The 11,322-nt window shown below is 32.6% G+C and overlaps 1 protein-coding gene across 2 annotated transcripts; it reads right to left on the bottom strand.

The window, feature by feature from the left end:
• Nucleotides 1-1,069: 1,069 nt before the first annotated feature.
• Nucleotides 1,070-11,187, bottom strand: LOC134838486 (polycomb protein Asx). 2 transcript variants are annotated; one of them, XM_063854028.1, is made up of 11 exons: nucleotides 11,027-11,187; nucleotides 9,712-10,718; nucleotides 7,490-8,986; nucleotides 6,791-6,871; nucleotides 6,371-6,510; nucleotides 5,635-5,868; nucleotides 4,623-5,553; nucleotides 3,245-3,393; nucleotides 2,902-3,180; nucleotides 2,704-2,842; nucleotides 1,070-2,642 (listed from the first exon to the last, which is right to left on the bottom strand). In XM_063854028.1, exons 2-11 carry the CDS (start codon nucleotides 10,622-10,624, stop codon nucleotides 2,419-2,421), a joined length of 4,587 nt encoding a protein of 1,528 aa, XP_063710098.1. In that variant the 5' UTR covers nucleotides 10,625-10,718; nucleotides 11,027-11,187; the 3' UTR covers nucleotides 1,070-2,418. The 2 variants fall into 2 exon arrangements, with proteins under 2 accessions (XP_063710098.1, XP_063710099.1); XM_063854029.1 differs by having other exon boundaries at nucleotides 2,457-2,629.
• Nucleotides 11,188-11,322: the final 135 nt, after the last annotated feature.

The raw sequence follows: 11,322 nt of genomic DNA, 5'->3' as shown, positions 1-11,322 counted from the left end.
TAGCAGAAATAAAATTTTACTCATTTTACTCCTTTTTTGCTTTAAACTTCTTTAAGAGTTGACAATTATTACTCAACTGCACAAAAAAAAATGTCGTTAAACAAATTATCGAAAGGAAATGGATATATATTTATCATTTATTTTAAAATTAGAATATAAGACAGCAAATATCATAAAATACATTGTTGTACTTCCTTTAATGAATCGAAAAGCTAAAGAAAATAAAATAGAAATGTTAGATTTAGCAAATAAATCATTATTTACAATGTATTTTTTTATTTTATTCGAACTACAGAGCAAGAATAAAATAAAAATTGTCAAATTTTTTGTATAAGGCCGCTCCAAATTTAATTTTGAACTTTTTGTCCCAAAAACTATTTTTCAAAATGGGGGGGGCAAAAAAAAAATTTGAAATACTGTTTCATATAAAATGACGAAATTTTAACAGTTTTTTGTGATAAATCAATATTTTAGTTGATTTTATTGTATCTACATTGACATTTGATAATTTAATTTAGAGTATTTCAAGTTAAAAATTTAAACAAAAAAATTTCGTAAAAAAAACTGTCAAAAAATTTTGAAAAATAATTTTTTTGAAAAAAATTTTAACGAAGAAAATTTATGTTAAAATACGATTTTCAATACAAAAATTCTTAAAAATTTAAAAAAATTTTTGTAAAATTCCTTGAAAAAATATGAAAAAAGACCAAAAAACGGTCAATTTTGATGAGATTTTTAATTTTTTTTTATTTTGCCCCATTGGATTTTCGACTTTGGGACAAAAAGTTCAAAAAAAATTTGGAGCGGCCTAAATAAAATAAAAAAAAAATTAAATAAAATAAAAATAATATATTAAATTTGATTTATAAAATGATCAACAATTGTTTAAATTTAGTAGTTTTTATTATTTCAAAATCTTTTTAATGATTTAATTTTTTTATAAAATTTTTGTTTGGACAAAAAATTCAAATAAATCAGAAGCAGCCTCTTACAGGGATTTCTTACAGGGATTTTTTAGAAAAAAAAATAAAAGACTTATTTTTTTTAATTATTTTTATTCTTTATTTTAATAAATGAGTGTTGTGTATTTTTTTTTCATTATTATTATTTAGATTTGTTTCTGCGTCTGGTTACAAATGCAACACACTAAGTTGATGCCATATATGCTTATTTTCTTTCAAGACAGAATCTCATGTTGAACCGAATTCTCAATCCAACACAAAAATTGTCTTTTTTCTCTATTAATTTATATTTTTTTTTATTTAAATTAATTTTCTGTTTATTATTAGTATGTTGTATGTATTTTTTTAAGGTAGACAAATTTTTGTATTTTTTTTTATTAAATTCATTCAATAATGCTTTTTTTTCATTTAACATCAGTTACATAGTTTCGATAATAATTTTTTTATTGATTATTGTTTTTTTTTTTTGCAAAATTATCAGTTCGCAATTCAATTTATTTTAAGGATTCTATTTCGTTTATTTTTTTTGTGGTATGAAAACTGGTCTCTATTTTTTTTTTTTTAATTTTATGCTACAACGGTTGCTATATATTGATCAACTATGATTGAGTTTATGCCTTGCCATGTGTCTGAGAGTGTGTTGGTATTGTGAAAAATTTCTATTTATGTACAAAGATATTAAATTTTTTATGGCTTTTCTAAACGACTACAATTTTGATGAAAAAATGGCAAAAAAATAATGAAAAAAAATTAAATATTGAGTGTAAAAAATGGCTTAATATTAATTTTTTTGTCTATTTCTATGATGATGTGATTTTCTACTGATAGCTTTAAATGTAAAGTTTTGAAAAATAATGCGTTGATTAATACAGTAAAATTTATTTTGTCATTTTTTTGTGAATTCTTTAGAGATAAATTTTGATATTGGTGTTCGAATTGCGGAAAAAAATAATAAAAAATCTTAAACTAAAATATTTACAGATTATTTCAAGTACAAATAACGATAAATGAATAAATTCTACATTTTTAAGTTTAGATTAAAAGCATTATTTTATATAATAATTAATCGTAATTATAATAATAATTAATAATAAAAATATGTTAAGAACATCATTTTCATTTTGGAATACAAAATTTCATTCAAATTAAGTTGATTTATCTTTTTTTTTTATCATTTTGATTTAGAAAGAAAGTTTCTATGTACAAATTTTTCTTTTTTTTTTTTGAAATGAGAGGAGATGCGTGCAACACACCGCCGCTCGGTAATACATACATTTACAATCTACAACAGGCGCTACAAAATTAAAATTTGTTAAAAATCTTGATTGATTGTATTTTTTTGCTCACTTTCGAAAATCTTTCTTTTTTTTATATTTACAAATTTTCTTCATCATTCTTCATTTCTCGTAAATATATTTTCACTCACTGTTTTTCTTTTGTCGTTTTTTCACTTCACTTATCTAATCACACAAGCAACACATAGTTTTTGCTTTTGACAATCTTCGTGCGTAAATGCGCCGCATTGCTGACAAATGACCATCGCATTCAGCGAACAATGGCAGTTGTGTTCTGCATGGCCGATGCCCGATGAGCCGGAAGCGGAACTCGAGTTGGAATTCTCGCCCGTTACTGCAAAATTTTGTAAATTTGGATCTGTACTGGCGTCACTGTAAGGAATACCTAGAATTAATGGTGACTTTAGGCGTGAGTTTTGACTAGAAAAAATGCGAATTTTTCATACCTTGGTTGGGACCACGACGCGTAACCGCTTGAATGCCCGGATTCGGACTCTGATCTGAGATGTTTGTGTCGATATCGACGGAGGCAGGACGTTGCCCGCGACCCGCGATGTTCAATGGGATGCCGTTTATTCCGTGAATCTACAAAAAAATATTTTTTAATTATTTTTTTTCTCGAAATTTTCGAAATTGAAGCTTACCTGATTCTGCACAACTGGTCCAACGAGACGACTTGAAGGCGGAGCACTGGAGGCACGTTGTTGTCCACTTTCCTGAATGATGCCCGTTCGTTGCACTAATACGTATTGACCGTTGCCGTTATTTACAAGAGATGCCGTGCCAAGGTCCGGCGAGGGATTGCTAATTGAAGTGCCAGGCGGAGGTGCTTGCGTTGAATACACTTGACGCACGATCAAGTTGGGGGATTGTTGTCGTTGTATATAAGTCTTTTTCTGTTGAAATGGGGCACGAACAGTTGTCTGAAAGGTGAAATAATGATTTTTATGGATTTTATGAGGAATCAAGGGAAATAAATCAACTCACTTTATTACTGGATGTGACATTTCCGTATTGGGTTTGTTCTTTTTCGGCATTTATGGCTTTCGTGACGATAATATTTTTGTTACTCGTCGTTGTAGCGGTGGTTGTTGTCGAGTCACTTGCTGAACTATTTTTATTTTTCGCAGCAGCAGCTGTTGAAATGAGAAAAATATGTTAAAGATACACTTCTAAGGTAAATTTAATTGATTTTTCACTTTTTGTCAACGATTTGTCTCCGATTTTGTCAAAAAAAAAATTAAATTAAATTTTTAAAATTGTCAAATTTAAACAAAAATTATATTAAAAGCTAAAAAAAGTAAAAAATTTAAAAGGTGAAAGTAATAAATAATAATAAAAATTTTAAAAGAAATTTAGAATTTTTTTAATTTTTGTAGTAAAAAAAACTGCTAAATTTGACAGAAAAAAAAACAATTTTGAATAATTTTAAAAATTAAAGTCGATTTTTGTATATTTTTAACACAAAAAATTAGCAATTATTTTTTAATTATAATTGTTTTTTTTTGTACTTTTTTATTTTTACGGCAAAAATGAAGAATTTTAAATTTAAAAAAAAATAAATTTGCCAAACTATAGAAAAGTTAATAATTTTTTTATGATAAAAATTGATAATTTAATTTAATTGCATTTTTATCATTTTTCTTTTTTTTATTGAAATATTAAGTAAAAGGCCGCTCCAAATGAAAATCAAAAATAAAGTCCAAAATTTTTGAAAATAAAATAAGGGGCAAAATAAAAAAAAAAAAAAAAATTGAAATACTTATTTTCATACAAAATGATAAAATTTTAGCAATTTTTGACCGTTGATCAACATTTTTGTTGTTTTTTAATAATCTTCTTTAAAACTTTCAAATTAAAAATTGATTTAAGATCATTTTAAGTTAAAAATTGAAAAATTAAAATTTCATAAAAAATAACTGTCAAAAAATTTTGAAAAAAAAATTCAGTAATTTTATGAAAAATTTTTTTTGAGAAGAAAATTCAAGTTAAAATATGATTTTCAAAACAAAAATTAAAATAATCGAAAATTTTTTATAAATTTTTTTGAAAATGTCTTGAAAAATTATGAAAATACAACAAAAAACGATCAATTTTGATGACATTTTTAACTTTTTTTCTTATTTTGCCCCATTTTATTTTTGACTTTTAAAATGGGGCATCGGACTTTATTTTTGATTTTCGTTTGGAGCGGCCAAAATCATACAAAAAATGGATTGAACTCTACTAAATGGTAAATTTTTAAAATTGAAAATCGACTTTTTTTTTAAATTTTTAAAATTTTAAAATAAATTTTTTCTTCATGTGACAAAAAGTGAAAAATTAAATTTTCATCTCGTAAAATTATTTTCAGCTAAAATTTTACCTGACGCAGCTAAGAATTCCTGAGGTGGTCTCAGTTGTGCCTTGAGTTGATGCCTATTGGGACTATTGAGAATCACTGCTTGGCAAATTTGATAACTCCGTTCGAGATTGACGGCACCCGGAGGCGGACGACCTCCCGTATTTGAGCGCCCTCCGCGTCCCTTGTTGCTCGTCACACTCGTAATACTGTTGTTGGTGTCTTTCTTTTGCGGGCGCACAGTCACCTGTTGTTGTACCATGGGCAAACGAGCGGCTTGATGCGTCACGCGTTGCGCAAAGGCCGTTGTTCGTGTCACGGGAACCGTCGTTTGTTGCTGCTGTTGTTGTTGTTGCGTTACTGCTTGTTGTTGTTGCGCTGCCTGCTGAATTCTCACACTCGTCACGATGGCTTTCTGGTTGGGGAATGCGTTCGGTTGCTGCACCTGAATCGTCTGTCCGGAACTGTCCTTTGCCGTGACGATTGTCGTCGTGCCCGGATGATGCGCGTAGATAATTTGCTTCGGCAAGGGCTTATTGTTCGCCTGAACGTGCTGAATTGCCGACGTTACGGGTTGCGTTGCAGTCGCTATGTGATGCACTTGTGGGTTCTGTTGCTGCTGCTGCTTCTGAATTAAAAAATGTTGATTCAATTGTATTGCTTTGGTTGTATTGTTGATCGTTGGTGCAGTGTGGATAGGAACTCCGGCCGATGATGGAATGCAAATTGTCGAGAATTGTGCGGGATTGATGGGTGTCCGGATGGAATTGCTTGTGGCGACGATAATATTGCCGCCGCTACTGACAATTCCCATGTTGCCGGCACCCATAGATGTCGGAATGATGTTCACCAGAGAACTTTGATCCGCCAAATTTTGCAGTGGCGCCGAATTTGTCGAGATCATTGAACTACTGACTTCCATTTCCGTCGGTTGTTGTTCCGGCTCAGACTTAACCTGTTTCAAAAATACGAGAAAAATTATTAGAAACCATTCAAAAGAAGAAAAAAGTCAAATTTAAATGTAAACCAGACTCGCCTCTGCAGTTGACGGAGCTTCAAACAGTATTTCCGCTTGCATAATTTGCTCCGGCGTGGGCGTCAACGTTGGAGATGGCGAAGGTTGGGGACTTTGTTGGATAATTCGGACATTTTGGAATCGACCGCCGCTCTGGTTCATCGTTCCCGCTTTCGAACTGTCGAATGTCACATAATCCGCTGACGGCATAATGAATGTCGTCGTGCCATCGATGTGATGTTTGACGTTCAAAGCCTGAAAAGAATAAAATTTATGAAAAATTTAAATTTTTCAAATGCTTCAAAATTAAAAACCATCAGTTTTGTCTTAAAAATTTAAAAATTCCAAAATCTAGAATTTTGTAAAAATTATTTTTTTTTCAGGGATCCAAAATTATTTCCCAAAATCAATTTTTCACCCAAAATTTATTTTTAAAAAATATAAAAACGAAGCCTATTTTATATTTTTTTCAAGTTTATCAACTAAAATCCTTAAAAAATCAAATTTTGATTTTTGTTTTGGTTAAAAATCAATTTTAAAAAAATCATCAAAAAAATTTTTGAATAAAAAATAAAAAAAAAATAAGAAAATTATGAAATAGCAAAAAAATTATATTAAGAAAAAATTCGTAATTTTGATTTTTTAAAAATTTAATTCAATTTTTTTAGTTTTTAAATTTTTTTTCTTCGATTTTTCCTAATTTTTCAAAAGTTTTTAGACAAAAAAATTTAAATTTAATGAATTTTTCAATATTTACCTGTTTCTGCTGTTGCTGCTGAATCTGATGCTGAACTTGCAGTTGTTGTTGTTGTTGTTCTTGGATTCGAGCTGCTTGAACACTCGGATGGGGCGATATGAGCGTGATACCCTGACTGTTGGTCGCAATGGCATTATAATCTGGCGGAAAATAAAAATTAAATGGATAAAATTGATTATTCAGTGTTGTGACATCCATCTTGAATAAGAATTGAAACACTAATGTCGCAAAAAAAAAAACTATTTTTGACCATTTTTCTATGCATTTCGTACGAGAGGTGTACGAGAATCTGCATTAATCCGTTTTTCTCGGAATACAAATGCTTTTATCATATTTTTGCATATCGAGAACAAACAAAGAGGAAGGTCAAGCGAGTACAATGAAATGATTTTATGTCGTAAAAAAAGGGGTTTGACTTACTTTTAGGCATTTCGTATACTTGTTGTTGTTGTTGCTGCGGCTTAATTTCTTCCTCGACAGGAACTGACAAATTGGATTCAACTACAAAATAAAAGTTAAAAATTAAAATATTAAAAAAAAAATTTTTTTTATTTTTTCGAAGTTTTTGTCCGATTTATTTGAAAAAATTTTTTTTCAAAAAAAAATAAAAAAAAAAAAAAAATTAAAATTATAAGGCCGCTAAATTATTTCGAATTAAAATTTTTCAAAATGAAAAATAAAAATGAAAAAGTTTTACAAAATAAAAATTTTAACAGTTTAAAATTAAGGTTTTATGCTTTAAAAAAATAATTTAAAATTTTTCCTAGTATTTTTCAGATTTTTTCAAATAATTTGAAAATTTTAGTTTTGAAAAAAAAGTTTTTTTTAATTATTTTAGGATTTTTTTTAATTTTAATTTATTTTTTAAAAATTAAAATAAATTAATTAAAATTTTTAAATTTTAAAAATTTTTTTTAATTTTCAACTTTTTAAATGGGGCATGGGTCAAAAAAAAAATTTTTTCATAATTTTTAAAATTTTTTTTAAAAATTTATTTTTTTTAATATTTAAAAATTTTTATTTTTTCAAACCAAAAAAAAAAAAATTTTTTTTGAGACAAAAACTTCGAAATAAATTTGAAACAGTTTAAAAAAAAAAATAAATTTTTCGATTTCTTACTTGTTTCTTCGGCCATTTCTCCGGATTCGAGCACATAATTCACGGCATCCGTCAAATGTTCGTCCATTTGATCGGGGTCATCCAGCTGGATGTTCTGCATGTTCGGTAGACAAGGCATTAATTCATCACCAATGGCATCCGTGCAATCTGCCACAATTTCCTCCTCATTGTGCACACTGATGCCGAGCTCTTCCATCGTTGTTGTGTCGCGTTCGTGCGCGTTGTTGCCAGCCATTAACTGCGTCGCGTCCTCCACGTTCGCCGTTGTGGACGATGACGCTTGCATAATTTCTCCTAAATTATCACAGCTTACAATTTCAATTTGATTATCATCAACGACGGCATGAGATTCGGCTTTTTGCGAAATTTGATGGAAATTCGTCTGGTAATCCGCATTAAGTCCCGTGGTTTCCGTTGAATTGCTACTATTACTGCCACTGTTGCTATTTTGCTCTTCCACAACAGTTTCTTCTTCGGCAATATCTTCGTTCGCGCCGCAACTAACCTCGTTCTGGTAAATGTATTGGATGTCGTCATGCAGTTCCGTCGTGCCATTGTCCTCTGTCGTCGTTTCGAGCGTCGTGGGTGACTGATCCGTACTTTTGTCCGATTTGTAGAACAAATCCGCTTCGTTGAGATTTTCCAGTTGCGAATTTTCCGAAAAGTTTGACACGGGCCCACTTTTGTTGTTTTCCGAGGGTGTGCCCGACGACTCGTCATAACAAAATCCGCCGGAATTTTGCTGATTCGACGTCTCCGAATACTGCTCCGAGTCCATGGATGTCGATTCGATCAGCGTAATTTCGTGTTTTCGCTCGTTATTGTCGCCGCAATCGTAGCTCGTGATCGTCAACGTTTGTTCCGATCGTTTTTCCGCCTTGTACACCTTCGCGGAGATGTTTTCGTCGTCATTTTCCGCGGAAAGTGTGCGTTTGAGGTGATTCACTGGATAAGAAAGTCTGGTATTGTCGGCATCGTCCGTGAGTCGCAACGAACTGTCTGCCATGGATAAGAGCCCGCGCGACGAAACCGGTTTCGTCGTTCGGATCGGCAACAGGTCGGGAACGGCAGCTGGTGATTTGTTGGTTGTTGTGGTTGTCGCGGTTGCCGTCGTCGTCGCAGGTACTTGTTGAAGAACGGCAGACGTTGCGCGTGTCATTGCACCAATAGTACGTGTTCGTTTCGTCGGCGACGTCACTTTGAGGGGCGACGACGTCGTCGTTTTGACAATGGACGCGATCGAGCACGGCGTCGCTGTCGAACTGGAGGCAATCGATGTCGTTGGACGTAGTTTTATCGTGGTTTTGAGGGCAGGACGATCCACATCGGGCTTCTCCTCTTTCATCTGACTTTTCAAGATGCTCGTGGTTGAGACCGTTGTGGCGCCCTTTTCGCCCCAAATTGGCTCGAAATGCTTCAACTTCCACGGGTCTAATTTTGATTTTTCCTTTTCCGCTTCGGATTTCAGTTTTATCTGATTTTCGGGCGTGAATTCACCTAAAAAGAAAAGAAAATTTGTCAGAAATGGCAAAAAAAGATTTATGACGAAAGTCAACAATTTTGTCGAATTTTTATTTCTGCAATTTTTCTTTGAATTTTAGAATTCGAAAACAATTACTCTTTTTTTTTATTATGAAATTGACTATATTTTTTTTTGTATTTCTTTGAATAAAAAAAAATGAATTGAAAACAAAATTTCTGTGCGTTAAAAATTATATTAATTTTTTAAAAAATAAAATTTTTATTGTGTTAAAAAAATTCTTGGAATAAAAATAAAAAATTTCTCTCGATCAAAAAATTCTTTAAATTAAAAAAATATTTAAAAAACTAAATTGAATTGAAAAATAAAACTTTCTTTGCAATTAAAAAAATAAATTTCTTTGATTTAAAGAAATTCTTTGAATTACATAAAAAAATATAAAATTTCTTTAGATTAAGAAATTCTTTGAATTAATAAAAAATCTTTGACATTCTTTGCAATAAAAAAAATAAATTTTCTTTTAAGAAATAAAAAAAAAATTTGAATTAAGAAAATAAAAAAAAAATTGATTCAAAAAAATAAAATTTCTTCGAATTAAAACAAATTCTTAAAAAAAATTAAACATTTTTTTTGAATTAAAAATAAATAAAATTTTTTTTAAATGAAAAAAATTGTAAAAAATTTCTTTAAATTGAACAAAACTGTTGAATTTCATTTAGAACGGTAAAAAATTAAAACTTACCTTCCGATAATCGTTCCTTCCACTCCAAGCAAGCTCGTGCAAAAAATTCATTATTTAAGCTAGACGGTTTTAATTCTACAGATTGTGGTACAGCAGCTGCCTCCGTGGCATTTTCCGCGGGAATTTTCGGTTCCGTGGGTCGATCGACACTCGGCAACAACTGAATCAGCTTGTGTTGATACAACGGTGGTAGTATAGAAAACGTATTAATATTTAATAATGCACGTAAATTAGTTCCAACTAATATTGAGTCTGGTGTTTCCAAGTCAATACAACCTTCGTGAGTTTGAGCTAATTGGGCAGCGGTCGACATTTTCTTCTTGCTCCGTCGACTCGGCTTTATGCTGAAGCCCGGAATCGAGGCCAGCACTTCGCGCATTGTCGACGCTTGCGTTTGTTCGGCAGCGATATTCGAAGATGACGACGACGACGACGAATTTGACGTTTTTCGATGGTGATGATGATGGTTCGACTTGAGACTTTGTGACGTCGTTGTCGTGGGGGTCGCGATGGGCTTTGGGACGGGTTTCCGCAGATGGTGCGTGTGACGGGGCGGCGTAATGGCAACCGAAATTGCCGGTTTCTCGACAATTATCGTCGTTTCGGCGGGCACAACGACTGCCGCCGGGGGGACTTTTGTCGTGGTGGTGGTTGTTGTTGATGTCGTCGTGATGATGCCAGGCATCGTTGTGACATACGAAATACTACTTCCAGATTCCTGCTGGAAAATTTGTCGGTCGAGCGCGGCATCGGCAGTGGGCGACGTCGACTGCTGACTAAATTCTAGCGGATCTTTGTCGTCGGAGGCATGTTGGAGCAGCGGCGGAGGTGTTGGTGACTGTTTTTGTTGCTGCTGCTGCTGCTGCAGATAATCACTTGGTGATACTTCCAAATTCTCTACATCACATTCCATTACTTAGGCGTTTAACTTGCTTGACGCTATTTTATTCGGTGTGTGTTGCTTGATGCTCGAAATTCGCCTTTCTACGTAGTCAATATCAAATATTCTGCAATGAAAAGAACAAAAAGAAAGAAAATTAATGAAATTCGGTGGACTAACAACTGCGCGTTTCTGCTAAACTGCGCATTTTTTGCCAAACTGCGCGTTTTCTTCTCTACTTTTTGCGCATTGACTTTTCCAAAAAGAGCATTTTCCTCCCGAGATGCAATTTAGGCACCTTTCCGTACTCGGAAGACGCTTATTCAAAAGTTGTGCAAGCGATATCCGCCCATTGGCATCGCACGGGACGAAGAAAGAATCGTAATTGCTTGCAAGATCGAAGATTACAGTGACTAACGCTCCAATAACACCCACCATTTTCCCGTTGTATCCTCGATTCTCATCTTAATTTCACGTTGCGGCGGCGTTGAATGCACTTTTGTACCGATTTTCGACGCGATTACTGGGAAATTCCTTTGTTTTCCGATGTAAATAGTGGAATTCGAGTGGCTGGAATGGTCTCCGCAGTTTTCCTGTACGCTTATATGGCTGTGTACGGGTATGTATGGGAGACGAATGAAAGTGATAACGGAAATCGCCTTCATTCTAATTCAGTCTCGAAATTAGTTCCAATTTTTGCCGCACATCCGCTTTGGTGGCTCCAACCAGGA

This window comes from Culicoides brevitarsis, chromosome 1, assembly GCF_036172545.1.
Source record: "Culicoides brevitarsis isolate CSIRO-B50_1 chromosome 1, AGI_CSIRO_Cbre_v1, whole genome shotgun sequence".
Taxonomy (NCBI): Eukaryota; Metazoa; Arthropoda; class Insecta; order Diptera; family Ceratopogonidae; genus Culicoides; species Culicoides brevitarsis.
The sequence above is the reverse complement of the archived record's forward strand: the minus strand, read 5'-3'. Positions and strand labels throughout refer to the sequence as shown.

Coding starts and splice junctions, on each gene's coding strand:
- LOC134838486 (XM_063854028.1), bottom strand. CDS start 10,624: ATGGAATGTGATGTAGAGAATTTGGAAGTATCACCAAGTGATTATCTG. Junction 8,987..9,711: donor GAAGGAACGATTATCGGAAG/GTAAGTTTTAAT, acceptor TTTTCTTTTTAG/GTGAATTCACGCCCGAAAAT. Junction 5,869..6,370: donor AGCAGCAACAGCAGAAACAG/GTAAATATTGAA, acceptor TATTCTTTTCAG/GCTTTGAACGTCAAACATCA.